Genomic DNA, 23,605 nt, shown 5'->3' on the forward strand with positions numbered 1-23,605 from the left:
GGTTTTCATCTTCAGAATGGTTTTCGTTAAAGAAATTTTTGTTTCTTTGTTGTTATTCCTTTAATTTTATTTCCAGAATGTGGTAGCCATCAACACCTAGTTAAACAACAAAATAGGACAAAAAAAATGACGAAGAGATAAAAAATAGATATATCAACAAGATTAACAGCTTGGCAAATATTTGTACAATAGAAGATTCGATCAAGCTCTACCTAGAGAATACTAACAAGAAACAACGATTTATAAAACAATAGTAACTGGAATGCACAAAGCGGCACAAGAAATTTTAGGTATCACAGAGAACAAGCGAGAAGTTAGAAATTACTAATGGAATGATCAACTAGAAGAAATGAAAAACATAAACAGGAAGTATTATTATAAATGGCTAGATAAATAAACGACAGAGTAGACGAGAATAAAAAAAGTGAATATCAGAAAGCATGTGCCAAATTGAAAACCAAAATGGGAAGATAAATGCCAGGAGTTGGACACATACATCCTAGGGCAAAAATATAGAGAAACCTGGAGATTTATAAAGAATGTAAGAACCAACAAAAGATAAGGACCTATCATAAACCCCATGACATCAAAGAAATGGGAACAGCATTACAAAAAACACTATTGGTAGAAAAAAAAAAAGAGATCAAAAAATTAATAACCTTATTAAAAAACAGCCACGCCCCATGGACGAAAGGAATACCCGCAGAACTACTAAAAAATGGTACTCATAAATTAGCAAAAATAATAACAATATTATTTAACAGATTTTTAAATGGAGAACCGGTATCACAGATATGAAAAGAAGGATGGATAATATCTATACTTAAGAAAGTAGTACAAGAGCCAATTAACTACAGAGATATTACCGTAGTACACTAAGTCAACTTTCTTCTTCTTCTTCTTCTTCAGCCTGTGTTCGTCCACTGCTGGACATAGGCCTCTTCCATTTGCTTCCATCGATTTCTACTCTTGGCAATTCTCATCCACTGTTTGCCCGCGACTTGTTTGATATCATCTGCCCACCTCTTCTGCGGTCTGCCTACTAATCGCCTGTTCTCTCTTGGTCTCCAGTTTGTTAGTCTCTGTGTCCATTTTTCGGGATTATCTCGGGCAACATGTCCGACCCATTGCCACTTGAGCCTTGCTATACGTTCTGCGACATCAGTAATCTTTGTTCTTTCACGAATGTCGATATTTCGAATTTTGTCTCTCAAACTAATCCCTAGCATGGCCCTCTCCATCGCTCTTTGAGTTGTACTGAGCTGCTCTAAGGTTTTCTTTGTAAAGGCCATGGTCTCCAGTCCATATGTAGTTACAGGCAAGATACATTTGTCATAAACTCTTCGTTTTAGACACATTGGTATATCTCTATTCTTCAAGATAAAGCTTAACTTGCCGAAAGCTACCCAAGACAATTGTATGCGTCTTTTTATTTCGGCTATTTGGTTTTCTTTGCCGATTTTAATGGTATGTCCAAGATATATAAATAGTGGTCTACATTTTCAAGACTGACGTTGTCAATAACAAGATTAGTTTGTACATTACTCATTATTTTTGTTTTCTGAAGATTCATTTTGAGACCTATTTTATTTGACTGCTGGTTTAGTTCCTTCATCATTTGCTCCAGTTCCTTGATATCTGTACTGAATAATACTATGTCGTCCGCAAACCTCAAATGACTCAAATGTACACCATCAATGTTTAGACCTTTTTCCTCCCAGTCGAGCTGTTTGAATACATTTTCCAATGCTAAGGTAAAAAGTTTTGGTGAAATAGTATCACCTTGTCTAATACCTTTACCAAGGCGTATTTTTTCGGTTTTTTGGTCTTCATTGATTTTGATGTGGAATGTGGCCTGTTCATAAATGTTTTTAATGAGTGTAGTGTACCGTGAGTCTATTCGAGCATCCCTGAGGGCTGACAAAAAGGACCAGGTTTCAATACTATCGAAAGCCTTGTGAAAGTCAATAAATGCCATATGTAAGGGTACATTATATTCTGAGTTTTTTTTTTTTTTTTGAAAAAAAAAAAGTCAACTTTGCGGAAGAATATTAAAAGACCTTGTATGTGAAGAGTACCATCCATACGAATCAGAGGAACAAAGCGGTTTTAGGACAAATAGATCCACAATAGACAACATTTTCTGTCTAACCCAAGTAATAGAAAAAAGGCTCTCAAGAGCCCAAGAGTTGCATTTACTTATGGCCGATCTAACGAAGGCATATGATACTGTACCCATCAATACACTATGGGAAGTACTAGAAAAAACCAGCATAAATGTATGTATCTATCATACAGGCGCTAAAAGAATTATATAGAAACTCGACATCCAAAATTAAAATTGGAAATATATTATCAAAAGGATTCTGGTCACTAAAGGACTAAGACAAGGATGCTGTATATCGCCAGTATTATTCAATCTACATATATTGATGAAGCCCTGAGACAGAGGAAGAAGTGCAATGGAATGGGACTACTGATAGGAGATACGATACCTACACGCTATAGACTAAGAGCCGCTATAGGTGAAAATTCTTAATCATTTTAGGCACGACGGGACCCTATAACTTAAATAGTAGAACCTAAAAGAAAACGTTTGAACACTGTGCCGTCACTTTTCAGTGGCACATGCGTCTACAGTGGCGCATCAAACTTTCCACTTATGGACGGGATACATATATTAAAAAATACCCTCCCTCATTACCAGAATTTAATTTTTTTCATTTTTTTAAGTTTTATGTGATTAAGACATAAGATTCATCTTAATTTTAACCCACCACCCCCTTCTCCCTGCCCCAACCATCAAAAACTTTATTTTTCGATTTTTTTTTTTGGTGGGATGCAATCAATTTTAGAATTTCAAAAAATTTACACGCATAGTTAAGGCTTTTATAAAATACGTCTATTTTTTATAGACCTGTAGGTTGAATGTACATAACCTCAAAAAAATTTAAAAAAATTTTTTTTGAAAAAAAGTAACTAACTTTTTTTTGGGGATAGCTGCAGATCTAATTTTTTCTTAGTCTTGTGTATTTTATCAAACACTATATTTATAATTTTTTTCAGATTTTTCAGTAACGTTAGTCACCTTCAAAAATCCAAAAAACTGTTTTTTAAGGGGGTTTTGGGGGGTTTGAACGTGTTTTTCTGATTTTTAAATATTCTAAAGAACTCAGTTACTTCAAGTCACATATAACCTATAAAAACAAAATTGATTTGATATATTATGAAGTCTATAAAATAGGGAAAATCCCCCAAAACCCCCCAAAAAACAGTTTTTCGGATTTTTGAAGGTGGGGAGACTTACGGAAAGATCTTAAAAAAAATTAAAAATATAGTGTTTGATAAAACACACAAGATTAAGAAAAAATTAGACCTGCAGCTATTCCTCAAAAAAAGTTATACGTTTTTTTGAAAAAAAAAAATTTCTTTTAATTTTTTGAGGTTATGTACACTCTACCTATGGGTCTATAAAAAATAGGCATGTTTTATAAAAGCTTCAACTGTGCGTGTGAATTTTTTGAAATTTTAAAATTGATTGCATCCCACCAAAAAAAAATAAAAACGAAAATAGTATATTGTGCAACAAGTGCAGAAAGGTACTAATTTCTCACGAGTTTGAAAAGTTGCGGTACGAGCGCAAGCGAGTGCCGCAATTCAAACGAGTGAGAAATTACCTTTCTGCACGTGTTTCACACTATACTTTTTCTACAAGCACAGTTTTTCCTAAAAATAAAAATCACAATTTCCAAACGACGATTAATTATAATAGGTACCTATGTGATAAATTTTAAACTGTATTTAATTAATACCTACTAATCAATTTAAATTCCTTATACCTAAATAAATTGCACAGAAATCAGTTAAAAAATTAATGCACTGCCTTAATTTGTTTAAATTTAAACAATTATTACACATTTTTGACATTATATTTATGCAGTCACGGATTTACACAAAACCTACTTCATTCGACATATCTTGCACAGGTTGCTAAATCCTTATTGGTTATTTGATAATTATAAAATGTTTAATAAGAATAAAATTGTAAAATAAAACAGTTGTAACATCCATAATTTAGTTTCTATGCTATAGTTAAATATAATTGTCTTATAGGTTATATATTTGTCTAAAGTTTAACCACGGATGTAAACAGAATATAACGTTACTCAGAATGCGGTAGTCCACGGATGTAAACAGAATATAACGTTACTCAGAATGAGGTAGTCAACTGTGCAGAAAAGAACTTTGCGGCACAGAAACGTCACTTTGCGGCACAGAAACGTCACTTTTCTGCACACTAATGTCAAATATCTCATACTGTGAGAAAATATCAAGTTTGCTAACATAAAACCGTGCAGAAAAGTGCACTTTGAATAGTGCTTGTAGAAAAATGAAGTTTTTGATGTAGGCGGCAGGGGGAAGGGGTGGTGGGTTAAAATCACGATGAATCCTATGTGTTAATCACATAGAACTTAAAAAAAAAATTAATTCTGTTAGTAAGTTCTGTTAACTTTTAATTTATTTATCCCGTCCATAAGTGGAAAGTTTGATGCGCCACTGTCGACGCATGTGCCACTGAAAAGTGACGGCACAATGTTCAAACGTTTTCTTTTAGGTTCTACTATTTAAGTTATAGGGTCCCATCGTGCCTAAAATGATTAAGAAATTTCACCTATAGCGGCTCTTAGTCTACTACACTATGCAGATGACCAAATTGTAATTGCACAGGACAAGAAAGATCTTAAATATTTGGGAAGGAAGCTACTATACTAGAGGAATATAGAAAATGGAGCCTGGAGGTGAATACCAAAAAAACACAATATCTAAGGGTAGGAACAGAAGAACCTGAACCTTTAACAGGAGATAATTGCAAGCTGCAATGAATATGTATATCTGGCAATAAAACTATCGAGTACAGAATGAAGAAAATATTAAAGAAAGGATTGTAAATGGAAGACAGGTGATAGAAAGGGCTGAATTCAGGGCTGTGCCAAAAAATATAGAAAAGAAAATAAAGCACGAATTTACAACACAATATTAAAACTGTTGTTCTGAAGCTATTTTCTTGTGGCATTTTTATAATCAAGTATATTCAAATGGGAAATAAGCCACAATTTTACCTAAAAATGATTTTATTAACGTTTCGACGCCCAAGTCGGGTGTCGTTGTCAAAATACAAAATAATACTAAATAAACAAAAATGTTGTTGCTTAGTAAAAAATTCTTCTAATAATTTATTTAATCTGACTCATTTATATCGGCAATTCAGACACGTATTATACATTTTAAAGTAGACGACTTTAAAATGATATTGCCAATATTGATGAGTTGCGTTCCTGGGATGACTTTACTAAAAGATAGTTCATTCGATTACATGAAATCAATCCCAACTCAAGAATATCCGCCACAAAAAATCATAGCATGTGATCTGTCTTTAAAAAGACAACCAAATGCAACGGTGGCACTGAAATTCTCGCGTTAGAGATTATTTTGTATTTTGACAACGACACCCGACTTGGGCGTCGAAACGTTAATAAAATCATTTTTAGGTAAAATTGTGGCTTAATTCCCATTTGAATATACTTGAATATTAAAACTAGTATTAACTTATGGAGCTAAAGTCTGACTATTAACGAAGAAGACCAACGTTTTAAGAGTCACTGAGAAGGATTTGTAGAGGAGGTCAGCAAGAAGATCTAGACTAGAATACATAATAAACGTCGACATTAAACAATAAATGTGAATTAACACATTGAACACCACGTGAGTTGTATTTAACTCACGCCTTGTTTGGCACAGGCTCTCAATTGAGTTAAATATAAATCACATTAACATTGAGATTCTGAGTGAAGCCAAAGGAAAACAAAAAATTTTAATGTGGCGGTCAATGTGTTAATAAAGAACAGATGAGATCGAAAGACAACAGCTAGTATGGTACAGGCACTTAAGACGAAGGAGAAAAGAAGAATCCCCAAGAAAGTGTTAGAACAGAACCCCCAGAAAAACTAAAATGAGTAAGACCAGCAACCACAAGGATGAAGGGCTCCTTGGCAAGAAATTTAAGGCGATTTTTACTTCTAAATTAAATAAAACCGATATGTTTTTTTAAATTTACATTTACAGTGCATAACAAATTCTGAAAGTAGTCTTTTTAATTTTAGTACTTTAATTTATTTTATCGCCAACCGTCACTTAAGTCATTCATTATTGTACTCATTTGCCCTCATTTGCGGCAGCAAAATAACACTTTATTGTACTGAAAGAAGAATTTTACTTTACCTGCCGCGATTAATCGGAATTGATTGTAAGTGGTCAATGGCAGTAATCGATTATTTATTTGAGTTAACTTACAATTTATTTACTTTAATTATTAAAAATATTGTACAAAATTTATGACATTGTTAATTAAATTATTGATGTCAAAAAGTGAAATTCTGTAGTATTTTGTAATTATATTCATATAAAATAAATCAACACTTTACCGATTTAGAATTATTCAATATTGATAACTATCGATTAAAAATCGAAAGCGGCCATCATGCAGAAGTCGCCTGTCATCACTGTCATGGAATTTTTATTACGTCTAAAATTTCTTAATTCTAAAATTCTTAACTTGTAAAAAAATGTTAAAACCAATATCAAATTGTTGGCGATAAAATTTTGTATTCACCACGTCAGTAAAGACTCTTTATCGAACTCGTCTGTTATTCGCCTCGCTCGCTATGCTCGCTCTGCTCATAATATCAGACTCGTTTGATAAAGAGTAACTTTACTGACTTGGTACAAAATAACAATTTCCTGTCTTATTTTCTTTAATACTTAATACAAGAGTTTTTTTATTGCCTTTTACATGTTTATAATGGTTTTTTCAACTCCTTTCATGTCTTTTTATTTTGCTTGAGATACCATTTATGTCACTAGATTTCTTTGCTTCTTGCATTATTTCGTAGTTATTTTCTGACTTAATTGTTGTTAAGTTTTATTTGTTTATTCGAAAGAAGTGTTTGTCAAGAATATTTTCTTACTCATACGGGTTATTAAATAATAATATCAATTACTGAATCATACGTTGTTTTATTGATTTAAAAACAATAGTGACATATTATACGTTTTATCACTTCTCTGTATAACAATATTATTTGATAATGTTAAGTTTACATTTCATTTGTGTGAATAATTACTATGTAGGGCATAAAGGTCATCTTTATCTTTCATTGAATTAAGATTTGAAAGAAAGAACACGAAATTTGGTACAATAAGATCCTGTTTTCAAATTCTTTACTCCCCGCTAAAGTCCAAATAATACTTATTCGGAAAGTAACGATTAGATTATTATCTTCAAATATCACTATATCTATATTTTATAATTTTGGACAAAAGTATGTCCTTGTCTTACACGGGTCAGTATCATATTTCTTAATAAAATCAAGGCACAGAAAAGAAGCGATTATGGAAACGAAAAAAAAAATTAAGCAATCTGGAAAATCAGATCGCGAACAAGAGAAATCAAGAAATTATAATCGAAATGGATAACGATGGAATAGTCAAGATTATATCACATAGTAGTAGAACTAGCTGCAAAGGAACAAATAGAAAATGAAATAAAAAATAATAAATCCCGGAACTAACAGAAATATCAGCGGAAATGATAAAAGCAGGATAGAAAATGCTTCATAAAGAGATACACAAACTGATAAAAAGTATATGGAAAATAGAAAAAATATCAAGAGAGTTATAATATGCCAAATACACAAAAGGGGTGAGAAAATGAGATGTGAAACCTATAGAGGCATAGCGTTGATATTATATAAGTAGTTTACAAAACAATTGACACAAATCATAAGAAAAAAGCTAAATCAATACACGAAAAAGATATTGGACGAATCAAATATTTGCGCTAAAAGAAATCCAGACTATGTACTACGAACATAAAACAGCAGTACCTATATGTCCTGTTACATCCACCAGGTACAATCGCCAGGATGCTAAAAAGGACTATGGATAACACAACAAAAGAAATAGCATGGAAAGGTCATAAATCAAACAATTTTGAAACAAAGGAAGGGATTGCGACAAGGAGACTCAATATCGATGATTCTTTTTGATCTAATATTGGAGGGAATAATAAACGCAGAACAAGCAAAATAAATATGCAGGAAGCAATCTTTAAAAATGGCAATCAATGTATAGCATTAGCAGACGATCTAACACTATTAACGACAAGTAAGACATAACTAAAAAGATTCTAATGACCTATTAATGACCAATATACTAAAAGGGGCACAATACATTTGGCTTGCAATAATAATAAATAAGAAAAAGACAAATTACATGATAATGGAAGAAACAGCTAAAGAAAAATAAGACAATTTCAGATGGGAGATAGGGGAAGAAAATACATGTACATTCAAGAGTTTCAGAATTTACTTACCTGGGTGTAAAATTAGATGAAAAGGCAAATGAAGAAGTGGAGATAGAGGCAAGAATAGCAAAAGGAAACAAAAAGTATAGAGTATAGAGCATTGCGATCATTAATGAAATCCAAATAGGTATGTCTCAAGAGTGTACGTATAAGTAAATTTGAATTATTAGAACAAAACATTGAAATAATGGAAAAGGAGAAAATGCCGAAAATGGTACTATCACGAAAGCCTAAACAAAAAAGAAGGAAAGGCAGACCAAGAAATGAAGAAAGAGGTGCAAAAATATGCAATTTATGTAATTTTAGTAAATTTTGTTTGTGATTGTTTTGTTATTATGGCTCTTTGTAAGCTTTGTGTATAAAATTGTACAATTTCCAATGACAATAAAGCATATGTCTATTCTATTCTATAGGTGAAATCACAGCTATATGAAGACTTACAAAAAAGTAATATTGAGAATAAATTGGAAAGAACTTTTACTTAACTGGGTGTAAAATTAGATAAAAAGGGACATGCAGAAGTGGGAATAAAGGCGAGAATAGCAAAAGGAAACAAAAAGTATAGAGCATTGTGATCATTTGAAATACAAATATGTCTCAAGAGAAACAAAAGTTTGAATTATTAGAACAAAACATTGAAATAATGGAAAAGGAAAAAATACCGAAAATGGTACTATCACGAAAGACAATACAAAAAGAAGAAAAGTCAGACCAAGAAATGAAGAAAGAGGAAAAGGACAGCGTATATGAAGAGTTACAAAAAGTAAATTACTTTTTGTAACATTAAATGTAATATTAAATATTGAGAATTGGGAAGAAAGACCATTGCAGAAATCAATGACAGGAAGTGGTTAAGAAATGTATATGTATAAAGACTATAAGAAATGTCAAATGTCTATTATACAGGGTGTTTCATTGGGAAACGGAAATACTTTAACGGTGAATAGAGGTCACCGAGCCGGTTCTAGATATACTACATTTTTTGCCCTGCCAACTTTTATAACCGAGTTACAGGGTGTCTTATCGATTTTGCCCATTTCTTTTTTAAGCATTAACTTTAAAACCACCCTGTATATTTTTTTGATATTTGGTACACATATGTCTTATTCAAAACCCAAACGACCGACATACTAATCATAAGAAAAATCCAGGTCCGGATTAACAAAAAATTATAAAGTAATTGTGACCTTAAAACAACACCCTGTATATTCAAATTTTGAGCACAAAACGAGCACAAAAAGTAAGTTTAACGGTTCGCTTCAATTTTTCGGCCAGACAATTTTATGACTTTAATTTTGAAATTATATTGAATTTTTTAAGAACTTTTAAGACATTAAAAAGCAGGTATTATTAACTTTTAGTTATAAATTAATAAAGTTAATGAATAAATACTCATTTTAAAAATAATCAATACTTATTTACCACACTGGAACGACCCAATTACTAATGACAAGAAAAATCCAGGTCCGGATTAACAAAAAAAAAAATATAAAAATCCACAAGGAAAAAGTTTTCCTGTAGTTGGCTGTATACCATGTAATACAAAAAAAAAAACAGTAAAATTCTGTATAAAAGGTATATTTAAAAAACCCTCAAAAAGGGCCACATCAAAATCAAATAACTAGTTTTCGACTGGTTTACCAGTCATCATCAGTGCTTACGTGCAATGTACATGCTAACCACCAAGATAGTATTATACAAAAATATGTGGGTCAAAGCCCAGTAAAAGTAGTCCGTCAAGGAAACGTCAAGTGAACTTGCCGTCTCACTTCAAACATGTGAACAAGTCATATCTACATCTCAGATGTTACCTAGGGCAAATTAGAAAATATTTTAAACATCCAGGCTAAAGGTAGCATTTTAAACCAATGTTTCCTTGACGGACTTCTTTTACTGGGCTTTGACCCACATATTTTTGTTAAATACTATCTTGGTGGTTAGCATGTACATTGCACGTAAGCACTGATGATGGCTGGTAAACCAGTCGAAAACTAGTTATGTGATTTCGATGTGGCCCTTTTGCGGGTTTTTTAAATATACCTTTTATACAGGATTTTACTGTTTTTTTTAAATATAAAGTAATTGTGACCTTGAACCAACACCCTGTATATTGAAATTTTGAAAATTTGTCTGCGCATTTTAAAATAGCATAAAAAACTGTGATTAAAGGTTCATTTTAATTTTTTCGCCGTTGATTTAATTACATCAATTTTGAAATTATATTGAAATTTTAAAGAGCTCCGAGATTAAAAACCAGGTATGTATTATTAACTTTTAATAATTTAATGTTAATGAATCAATACTTATTTTAAAAATACATACTTAATATTTATTTACGCTGGCTTCATGGATTTTCTGGATTTGTAGCTGTATGCACATCATTAAAAATTAGAATTGCGAGAATTGGGATATTTTAATGATTTAGTAAAGAATTAAAAAACAGCTATATCTAATAAAAAAAATTCGTTTAAACAATTCAACAATTTAACATAAATTAAAAATGTTTGAATTACAGTTGCTCAAAATGTCCGCCATTTTGTTCGATGCATTTCCTTGCTCGTTTTAAAAGTTTTCGAATCGATTTTCTAATTACATTGGGATTGTTCTTCATTTTTCTGGCAGCTTCCTGTGACCTTGAAAGAATTAATCAATATGATTTCAAAATTGCTGTAATTAAATCAACAGCACAAAAAATTAAAATGAACCTTTAATCACAGTTTTTTATGCTCTTTTAAAATGCGCAGACAAATTTTAAAAATTTCAATATACAGGGTGTTGGTTCAAGGCCACAATTATTACTTTATATTTTTTTGTTAATCCGGACCTGGATTTTCCTTGTGATTAGTAATTGGGTCGTTCCAATGTGGTAAATAAGTATTTTAAAATGAGTATTTATTCATTAACTTTAATAATTTATAACTAAAAGTTAATAATATCTGCTTTTTAATTTCAGAGTTCTTAAAAAATTCAATATAATTTCAAAATTAAAGTCATAAAATTGTCTGGCCGAAAAATTGAAGCGAACCATTAAACTTACTTTTTTGTACTCTTTTCAAATATGCAAACAGAATTTCAAAATTTGAATATACAGGGTGTTTTTTAAGGTCAAAATTACTTTATAATTTTTTGTTAATCCGGACCTGGATTTTTCTTATAATTAGTAAGTCGGTCGTTTGGGTTTTTAATGAGACATATGTGTACCAAATATCCAAAAAATATACAGGGTGGTTCTAAAGTTATGGCTTAGGAAAGAAACGGGCAAAATCGATAAAACACCCTGTAACTCGGTTATAAAAGTCGGTAGGGCAAAAAATGTAGTATATCTAGAACCGGCTCGGTGACCTCTATTCACCATTAACCCTTAAGTACTAACATCTTAAAGTAATGGCGTAAACACTAACTAACCGCCTGACAGACGGGTTTAACATTTTAGTGGTAATTTTTGTTTTTGTTAAATATTTTAATGCAAAAAAATATCTCAATGACTTACTGAAAGTATTGATTATCTAAAAAACACAGTAATTAATCTAGTTTTTATGTACTTATTAAAATAAAAAACATTATAACAAGAATGGAAGGATTGTTTGTGTACTTTTTTACTCCTGAAAAAAAGTGTGATAAAAATGAAACAAATTAAAGAATCTTAATAAAAATTTATAATCAAGTTAAACAAAGAGTAATAAAAATGAAAATAAAAAGGTTTTTAAAAAATGTTAAAACAAAAAAAAAACTGACAGGTACTATAATTAGTACAGTGTAGCAATGGTAGTCAGTGACAATATTTTCATCACAAATTGATTCCACTTCGCTTAGGTCGTCTTCTACCTCATCAAACCATTTCAAAAGAGTTTCCTCAGGGTCTTTATTCCCCTTATTTGATGATTTTTGACGAACTGGGGCACATTATGTGTAATGACAAACTGGGCACAAACACTAACACCCCGTCTATTAGACGGAAATCACAGTTTGAGCCTAAATATCTTTCGAATAATAACCTGCAGCAAATTGCCGAATTCAATACTACTAAAGAACAATCCAACTTGAAAAGTCATAAACGGGTGACCTTCAAAATTTTCTAGAAAGGGAAATATCCCACTTTCGACAAGCGGTGCCGTCTGTGAGACGGGGTGTTAGTACTTAAGGGTTAAAGTATTTCCGTTTCCCAATGAACCACGTATAAATAAATGTAAATAGAAATTGTAATGGAAAATTAAACTTTTTAGGCCTAGGTTTTCAAGGCCTGTTGAGCTTTATAAATCAAAATCCACAAGAAAAGAGTTTTCCTGTAGCTATACCATCAATCACAAAAATTTAATGAAAATTCCTTTATAAATGGTATATAATTTATTAGAATCCATGTTAGATGCCATCTAACATTCCTCATGTAGAAACAGATCCACCTGTTTAGCAACCCACGTGATGGGGGTGTCATGCAGTGCCTAAGGGCCTAATATAATATATAAAAATGTTATCTATCGTTTGGAATTTTAAGCAAATATGTTAATACATATAACAATTTTTTATACGATTTAAAGGTATTCCCTGGTATTTTTTTTGGTGGCTCAGCTTGTGATCAACCAGTTCTAAACACTGATGATGATATTTTAAATATCGAAAACGTTTTGTGATGTAACACTTTAGGGAAGGGATTTTAATCAATTTTATAACATTTATAAAGGATTTTCATTAAATTATTTATAAATAAATACGTCAAAATTATAAGAGATGAGAGTTTTTTTAAATAATATATTAAAATCTTTTGAAAAGCAACAAAGGTTTTCAAATTTTTATTATGTAACACCTGTTCTAGAAATAATTTTAGCAGCTTACCTTAATTCCTGCATATTTTTGTATAAACGAAGGCCGGCATTGGAAAATGCCGCATTCTTTTGTATTCTTTAATATCACAGGTGTTTCAGTATAAGTAGCCGTATGTGCAGCTTTATCTCTGTCAAAACTAGCCGAAGGGTTTCTACTGTGGCATTTAATGACTGTGTCATGATAGAAATTCGTTGAACACTTCGTCTCAGCAATTTCCGTTGTTTCGGGGATGGTTTCTGAGTAGAGACCAGTCATTGTGTACATAGACTCCTGCCTACGATGCCCTTTGCAGTGTCCTCCTTGAGCGGAAGAGCTGGACGTTGAGGCTGCATGGCTGGTATCAGCTGCAGAGTTTGTAGCTGGCGCAGTTCCGTTGGTGTTCGTCATGTTGAGCTATAGCTCTTTTATACAGACTAGCGCATTACTACCTTGGCGAAAATCTGAAACCAAAGAGAAAATTCACATTAAAATCCATTACTTCATTCAATTTAGATGCTTTTGATGCCTCGCATACGAATAGGAGGTAATTATTATTCTACTATTATTTATTATATTACTATTATGGAGTGAGGTAAGGTTGTATTTTGTTTCCTCTAGAGCTGTTTCTTTGCACCAAACTGAAAAAGGTATTCTGCTAAACGGGTACCGGCTAAATAACCTCAGGTATGCAGCAAATGGCACCATAATATTTGCGGATAACCTAGAAGACCTACAAGTCCTTCTGAACAAAATCACGTATTCTAGTCAACAATATGGACTCAATATAAACGTAAAGAAGACAAAGCTTATGATCACTGCAAAAAAACAGAAGGTAAACTCTACACCAACCAAACTCCTGTAGAAAGAGTGATGCACTACAACATCTTCTCGATCCTTTTTTATGGTGCTGAATCGTATACGTTGAACGAAGATATGTGCAGATAATTGGAAGCATGTGCAATGTGCCTATATCGAAGAATTCCTAAAATCCCGTGGACTGACCGGGTCATAAATGACGAGGTTCTCAGAAGAATGAAGAATAACCGAGAGCACTAAAGTTAGAATCCTTCGGATACATAATGCAAAATGAATCCAGAGATGCCCTCCTACAAACCATCCTGAAAGGAAAAATATTTAGAGACCGAAGTCCAGGAAGAAGAACATCCCGGTTACAGAACCTCAGAACCTGGTTCAATACAACATCTGTGCAGCTTTTCCTCGCTTTTGCAGATAAGATAAAGATTGCCATGATAATCGTCAACATTCGTCACGTATAGGAACATAAAGAAGAAGAATTCTACTAATAGATACTAGACCTTTCTCCTCTATAGATAAATGTATGAAGGATCGTTGTTGAAAGTGCTTTGTTTTTGTGTTGGGTTTTTCAATCCTTAAACATACCATTTTTTAATTTGACTATTTGTTCCTTTTGCCACTGTCGCGATCTTCTGCCGCAATTTTGCCCCCATAAGATAGTGATCTGGGTCAGAGTTCGCCCTGCGATACGTTCTGACATTATAGGCCAGGGTAATAAGACAAAAATATACCCTGATCGTGACACCACAACAGCCAGGGTACTGAAGCGTTTTTTCGACAGGTAATACCTATAAGAACGAATTGTAACTATTTCCTGCGTAGGATCTGGCGGCCATTCAGTAAGAATTATGGTTTTCTTAGTACAGACATCTTCGAGAGAATGCAAAAAGCTTTAAAATCGCGTATTACAAAGTTTAATACACTTATTTATTGTTAATATAATTGCGAAAAAAGGTCGAAATTAAAAAAAAAATTATTTCGCAATAACTATTGTAAAAATAAGTATAGAGCTTTGAAATTTTTGTCAAATGAGGGTTCTTTGGTGCTTAACCCATTAACGCCAAAGTCTTTTTTATTTAAAAATCTTTACTTTTAGGGTTAATTCGATGAAAATGTTAATAGTTTAATCCAAAAAACAAGTTTTTCGTTTTCCTGTCTTTTTTTAAAAAAATTATATGGTGTTACCATATGGCATATGGTAACGCTGGGCGCTTAAAGAATTTTTAGGATCGTTGAAACCAAAATTTTTAATTTTTTTAAAATATTTATTTGAAAATATTTTCATCGTCTGGTGTGGTATCCTATAAAACAATTAACACACAAACCAACGTTGGATTTTTTACACATTGTTCGTCCAGATGTTGTACATCTGTCTCCAGCACATCGCCTTCTACTGCTTGATGTAACAATTGGTCGAAGCGATCAAAACGAAGATCTGGCAAGTTTTGTCTATGTAGACTAGGTCTTCCTGTATATAAGGGACGACTTCCATATCTTGCGAGAAGAACTTGGGCCAATTCTCTCCTAAACGATAGCAAGGATATATTTTTTATTTTTTTTTATATAAATGCCATGAATTATATAGACTGCAACATCCAACAACCATGTTACAATTTGCCAGTACCATTTTTTACTGCAAATTGCTACTCGGTAGGTTGAAACACCTTGACCCATCCAGTCGGTACCCACCATATTTTGTTGTATTCAGCAATATAGTGAGGCCGACTTACTTGAATGTGGCCTTTTTCTTCATGAGAAAATCTTTTTACCGTGCCCAATGCTGAACCATCACAACTCGTAGATGCTATTGTAACAACAGAGTTATCTTTCCATCGCACCAGTAACACTATTGCTTCTGCTAAAAAAAATCCACGACTGAAAAAAAATAAGTTTATGACTCCGTAAGCGCCCACCGCAACCATATGGTAACGGCGTACTTTGACTATTCCTACCGAATTCGCTACATTTAATTGTTGATAAAATACAACAATTTATAATAAGTTGGGGTATAATAAACTTACTTTTTTTTAAATATGCACATATAGTTACTAGAAGACTATCAAAAATTGCTTACGCAAAACGGACGTCCATCTTTTTCTATAAATTTAAATCACACTGTCATATGATTATCTCTCGACGGTTGAGAAAAGGCTAAAATACGAATCCGTTACGTTTTATAGGTGCCTGAAGTATTCCTAGACACGATAGTTCTCAAAATATGTGGCTGACTAATTCCATGGGCAAAATTTTAAAAAATAATGTGTTTTACGTTACCATATGGTAACGCTGGGCGCTAATGGGTTAATATGTGACAAAAATTTCAAAGCGAGTCATTCAATTGTTTAAATTTTATTTAAATTGTTTATCCCAGAGAGCTTTTTTTGCAATAACATAAGTCAGAAAAAAATAATGTTAGAACCATTCTACAGGTGTCAAATGAAAGTGCATGAACTAAACTTTCAAATTGGTTTAAAAAAATTAATAAAAAATGCATTTATTAGTAATAAATAATTACGCAAAAGTATCGTCAATTTTTCTTTTTTCTTTTTTTCAAAAAAATCTATTTTTTACCGTTTTTTAGGTGCACAACTACCAAGTAATGGTATTTATATGTTAATTGACGAAAAATTGTAATAAATATATATAATTTACTATATAAAAAAATAAATAGTTTATAAGGAAAAATTGGACATACTTTTGCATAATTATTTTATACTAATAAATGCATTTTTTATTCACTTTTTTTAAACCAATTTGAAAGTGTTGCTCATGCTATTTCATTTGACACCTGAAGAATGGTTCTAACATTATTTTTTTCTGACTTATGTTATTACAAAAAAAAAGCTCTCTGGGATAAACAATTTGAATAAAATTTAAAAAATTGAATGAATCGCTTTGAAATTTTTGTCACATATTAAGCACCAAAGAACCCTCATTTGACAAAGGCAAATGATTTGCAAATGGTTTTGTTTATAAATAAAAATGGCCGCCAGATCCTACGCAGGAAATAGTTACAATTTGTTGTTACAGGTAATAATAATAATATCGTATGGCATTTTTGCCGGAGAGATCCTTTCGGACAGTTCCGGCGCCATTTACATCTTTAACCCTGTTTCAAGTAACTAGTGCCGATGTACACTAGCCCAGGGGGACCGACGGCTTTACGTGCTCTCCGAGGCACGGTGAGACGGCTCGTGTCATTATTGGAAATGAAAATGGTTTGTCTTTGGCAGGGCTCGAACCCACGTGCACTGGCGTATGAGGCCAGCGAATATGCCGTTACTCCACGGCCGCTCACATTACCGTTGTTACAGGTATTACCTGCCGAAAAAACGCTTCAGTACCCTGGCTGTCAAAGTGTCATTCAGTACCCTGGCTGTTAAAGTGTCATTGAAAAAACCTTATTACCCTGGACTATTATTTATGTCGGTTGGCCACCTATTTGAGATGAGTATGTGGTCAATTTGATTGACTTCGTTGATTCCTGGTATTTTCCACGTTCCTTTAAAGATATCTTTTCTCTAAAAGGTAGTACTGACAACTGCATAATTATTTACTGTTGCGAATTGTGCAATCTTAAGTCGATTTTAACTGGTTTCAGTATGCAAACTATCCTAAATAAGTTTATAAAAGTTTCTTCTTTCTCTAGCTCAGCATTAAAATCGCCTAATGTTATAACAGCATCGCGTCTTTGGATTTTATCACATACTTCCTGTAGTTCTCCATAGAATCTTCCAAATTCTTCTTTATCAGAAAGGAATGTGTTTCTTTTTTCTGGAATTTTTCTTCTATTCCTTGTAGTACTTTTTCTTTCGTTCACATATCTTCTCATTTTTATTCTTTCATCCTTGTATCGTTGGTTTAGGATATCATTGTTGTTTCCTCTTCTTCTTATACGACACTACACCCCAATTTAACATTGGCCTCCTTTATTCATTATCATTGTTGTTTGTTAATGTTAATTGTATTATTATTTTCTTCCGCTATTTTAAGGCATTCTTCATTAAACTCGTTCTCCTCTGTTATATTTTGATTCTTTTGTGGTATAACTTTATCATAGTCACAGTTATCGCCTTTTTGTACTTTGCATGATTTCTTTTGTGCCTAGTTTATCACCCTCATATTAAGATATGTAATAGTTTTTCATTTATTTAATTTATAATATTTTCTTTTTAATTGTATTTCATTTGGTATTTAGGTATGTAGCATATCATCTTCTCTTCTTTCTGTTTAGATTTCTGGCTTATTTTTTTTAACCGTGTCTATGACAGCTCCATTAAGTGTAGAGTCGTGGTATAAGAATTCCTTCAGCTCCATAAATTAGGAAAATGATATACATTTTAGTCCGACCTAGATGAGGTTTTGGCGTTTTACTGTGAAAGAAAATGTTACTGAAAGAAAATTGTGATAATAGTTTCCTACTACAAATCGCGTGTATGACATGACTTTGTTACCACCGCAGATTTTGTTTTGTTTTAGACTGATCGAAAATTAATTTAAAATTTCTAGTTCATTCCTTTTCCGTCTATAGTCCAGTGAATAAAAGGTTTACCGATTTTAAGCATCTTTTGTTCTATGCATCTTGTTCTGAAAGTCAATACTTTTCGACTTCGCAAGTGAAAATGTCAATTTTTAACAAAAAAAAAAAAAATTTTCAAACAGATTTTTGCGAATTACTCAAAAAGTATGCATTTTATCAAAAAAAACCTCATTCTTATAAAGAATGTAGCTTAAAAAAACGAATGGTGTCTATAGTTCGTCTTCGTCAAACACCAAAATTGAAAATTTGGAAGTACGAAACATGAAATATGAAGAAACCAATGTATTTTTCGTGGAAAATTCATACATTTTTTTAGAGCTTAAAAAAATTCCTTATAAAAGTCTCTAACATCAATCCTCAGGCAGTTAGCAGGGTGAAAGTCACCCCCTAATTAAAAACAATCGTTACCCCTTTACATTGTTCACGTTTACAGGTGAGACTTTTGTATTTTTACAAAAAATTCCAATTTTTTTTTTCAAATAAATCGAAAATTATAAGAGATAAACAAAATTTTGTAGAATACAGAATTTTAAGAAAAGCACAACTTTTTTGTACTCAACACATCTTTGCGTATCTCTAATAGATATCGATTTATTTGAAAAAAGGGAATTTTTATAAAAATACAAAAATCCTCACACTTCAAACCCAACTTTTTCAAAAATAAGTAATTTAAATAAGCCAGAATTCTAGAACATACTATCAGTACAAAAGTGAACTGTAAAGGGGCAATGATTATTTTTAATTAGGGTGACATTAAGGGGGTAATTTTCACGATTTTTGTTGCTGAAAAAAATACGGACCAACGTTATTTTTGTCATTACTAACTTACGATTGGTGCTAGAAACTTTTATCAAAAATAAAAATAATGATGTTTTATTTCTCATCTTATACTGGGGCTCTCATCTGTACCATAAACTATGGTGTCTGTATTATTATTATATTTATTACGTAAGTATTTATACATTTTAACGTTTATTTATAGAGCACCCTGTATTTTGCAGAATGGTAAAAACAGTAAATTGTTATTTTGATTTAACAATGTTTACATTAATAATAATTTGACTTATTGGACGTTGACAGTTATACTGTACCTACTTGTTAGTTTTAGTGCTCTAATAAATTTTGTCAGTTACATAAATAAATTATTTAAAAATGAAAAAATTACTTGATATTTAAGGAAGGTGGAAAAATCATATGTATAACATGGGAGTAAAGTGCCTTTTCCTCCCTTGAATGATTACTGCTCGGGAGGAAAAGTAGCACTTTCCTCCCTTTTTCCACCTACCTCTGCCGAAAGTATACTTTTCCGGAACTGATTGTAGGGAGCAAAGTTGTACTTTTTCTCCCTAGGGAGGAAAAGTAAAAGTGACGTCATGGTATTTCATTCATGAAATATAACTTACTGACGCCCTGTACAATATCTATTTTCTATTACGTAAGTATCTATACATTTTACCGTTTATTTATAAAGCACCCTGTATTTTGCAGAATGGTAAAAAACAGTAAATTGTTATTTTGATTTAACAATGTTTACATTAATAATTTGACTATATTTGACAGTTGACAGTTATATTGTATGTACCTACTTGTTAGTTTTAATTTTAATAAATTTTGTTGGTTAGTTACATAAATAAATTAAGTAAAAATGAAAAAATGACTTCTAATTTGAGGAAGGTGGAAAAACCATATGTATAACATGGGAGTAAAGCGCCTTTCCCTCCCTCGAATGATTACTGCCCTCCGCTACGCGTCGGGCAGTAAACTTCATTCTCGGGAGGAAAAGTAGCACTTTCCTCCCTTGTTATACAAATAGCTATTTCCACCTACCTCTACCCAAAGTATACTTTACCGGACCTGATTGCAGGGAGCAAAGTCGTACTTTTCCTCCCTAGGGAGTAAAAGTAAAAGTGACGTCATGGTATGTCATTGATGAAATAACTTATTGACGCCCTATACAATATTTTATTATCTATTACGTAAGTATCTATACATTTTACCGTTTATTTATAGAACTGTATCTGTATTTTGCAGAATGAAAAAAACAGTAAATTGTTATTTTGATTTAACAATGTTTACATTAATAATTTGACTTATATTTGACAGTTGACAGTTCTGCTGTACCTACTTGTTAGTTTTAGTTTTTTAATAAAATTGTGTTACGTTACATAAATAAATTATTTAAAAATGAAAAAATGACTTGTTATTTGAGGAAGGCAAAATCATAATATGTATAACATGGGAGTAAAGTGCCTTTCCTCCCGTGAATGATTACTGCCCTCCGCTTTCCTCCCTTGTTATACAAATAGCTATTTCCACATATTCAATCTTTTAGTGCTTGTCTATAAGTATTTCTCCAGTCGTATGTAAAATAAACACAGACAGAAGTGATTATAAGTACATAACAGAAGTGAGTATAAGTGATTAGTATTAGTTCCATCAAGCAACTATTGGCAACACTGTGCTATTTTCCTATTTACCTATACTGAACAAAAATCGCGAAATAGACTATAGTTAAAAATGATACATACGTGTGTCATGAGGACAATCCCTAAAATCTTCCCATACAATCCCTCAAATACTTTCATGCTTTATGTTTCATGTGTATTTTTTGGACACGAAGATAAACAAGAAATTATTAATTAAAACAAAACACGACACAATAAATTTACAAAATGTTCTAAAAATATCCACCCCACCACTATTATGCCACCTTAACGGCCTATTGATTTTTCTAAACCTGCAGAATCGTTGTGTAACACATACTTAATCCCAATCTGATTAGTCTTAGCACAAAATAGCCTGCTTTATTAATTAGTGATAACATCTGACATCTGCCGAAAATAATGAAAATCAGTGGCGTAGTTGTTTGGGATTTTTCCATTTTAAATGTTACAGTTTGAATAAATAATGGTTATCCACGAATAATAACCAGGATTACGTAGGTTTTTTTGTTTGTTGTTTGGCCTTCGGGCTCAAGTGCCCATTCAGCTAGTAGAAAATGTGTAACCAATTCTAACTAAACTAACTACACTATTATTCTGGAAATTAAAAGAACTACGATGGGGAGAGGAACTATGATTACTTTTCGCACCTAGGGGTTCATTACGTAGGTTATAAATTAACAAAAGCAACATTATTATTTAAATATTTTTTTAAGGTATTTTTTTTTAATTCTAGATTCATAGATATTTATACGTATTCAAAATCTCATCTTTTTCTAAAAAAAATTGTGATAGCGAAATTTCATAGTTATGAAAATCGAATACGCGTCCGTCTTTATACAGAAAATTACTTAATATTTAAAGTATTTTTCTTTTTAACTATTTAGAATGGGAAATAAGCCACAATATTATTAAAAAATGATTTTTATTAACGTTTCGACGCCCAAATCGGGTGCCGTTGTCAAAATACAAAATTATTTATTTTGTATTTTGACAACGGCACCCGATTTGGGCGTCGAAACGTTAATAAAAATCATTTTTTAATAATATTGTGGCTTATTTCCCATTCTAAATAGTTAAAATTGTAAAAATATTTTTCTTTATAGAAATGTATACGGCTATCAACACTACAATTTAAAATAATGCGAATTATATATAATATGTACATTAGGGGGCGCCCAAAATCCCGACGACCAAAACACCGACACGCCAGAATCCCGACACGCCAGAATCCCGACAGGCCAAAATCTCGACATGCAACAATCCTTGCATAAGTAAAAATTCAGGCCACTACATTTTGAATATTTATTGTGTCCTTTTCAAATGCAATAACAAATCATATTATAGTATAGAGTATTGAAATTGAAAAATTATTACTTAGGTACTAATAAGTACGGGTACTAATTATTGTGTATTTTAAAAGAAAAAATTATTTAAACACTTTATTTTATAATATAAAAGCTATACTTACTGAAATGGAAGGTTGTAAGTGACATGATAATATCTATTATATGAAAGTAAACTTGAATTCATGATTTGATTATACATATTATATTATTGGACTATATATTGGCAAAAAAAAATAATTTAATTCATATACCCATGTTAGAAATTTTATTTAGAAACTTAGTTCATATTAAATGGTAAATACTTTTGTTTAGTAACAAATAATAAAAAACGCTGGACGGAAGGGTCGCCCGAGAACTTAATCGTACCGATCTATTATCGTTATGGTACTAGATACTGGCATTCTATAAAAATAACAAAGTTACTCGTTATTTTGATATTTTAGAATTTAAAATTAGTTCATTTTTCTGAGAAATTAATAGCTTATATTATTTACATTTCATTCTATTTCGATTATGCCAGTCAAGATATTATCTCCGAATTCTATCCTACTGCATGGATTTTAAGGAAATTTTGGGAGTAGTCCAATCTCCTAATTCAAAGTCAATCCTATATACTATGGCGCTTTTATCATGGGGGCGGTTCCCACCAATTCTCAGGGGTGAAATATTTTTATTTTCGAATTACATGTAGAAAAAGGAAGATTTTTAAGAAAATTTAAAAATTCATTCTATAATTTGATCACATTTTCTACAAAAACCATTCATTTTAAACTCGTTCAACTTTTTGAAAGTAGAAGTAACACTATATTAAAAGGTATTGCAAAAGAAAAACAATACATTTAAATTATGTTGGATGGGGAGTTAAATGTATATACTTTTCATTTTTCCTTAAAGTACATTAGTCTTATATTTTTTTACACCATATCTCGCTTAATTTGTATGTAACCGACATTTAACGGTGCTCTTTTTAAAGGCCTTTTCAAACACTACAAAAGGTGTTGGTAGCATTATACACCTAAAACCTACCGTTCCTCTGTTATTTTAAGTTGAATACACCAATTTGAGCATGCACCAAAAAACAAACTATTTTCACCTACCATATCTATTTTTGTATTATAAATACAACATTTACGAATGAACGAATCTCTTTATTATTTATAATCTAAATAATGTTTTATATAGTGTTTTTAGTTCGATGCATAGTTTTTAAGGTATTCACAAAAAATCAGTCCGAAAA

General features: G+C 31.7%; 1 protein-coding gene across 1 annotated transcript in view; it reads right to left on the reverse strand.

Moving 5' to 3' along the window:
• Positions 1–23,605, reverse strand: part of LOC114332483 (solute carrier organic anion transporter family member 5A1-like) — a 233,732-nt gene that overhangs the window by 73,507 nt on the left and 136,620 nt on the right. The window contains exon 3 of the mRNA XM_028282280.2: positions 13,253–13,683. Coding sequence (XP_028138081.1) covers positions 13,253–13,630 — 378 coding nt within the window. The 5' untranslated portion in view covers positions 13,631–13,683. The remainder of the gene's footprint in view (positions 1–13,252; positions 13,684–23,605) is intronic.

Source organism: Diabrotica virgifera, chromosome 10 (assembly GCF_917563875.1).
Source record: "Diabrotica virgifera virgifera chromosome 10, PGI_DIABVI_V3a".
Taxonomy (NCBI): domain Eukaryota; kingdom Metazoa; phylum Arthropoda; class Insecta; order Coleoptera; family Chrysomelidae; genus Diabrotica; species Diabrotica virgifera.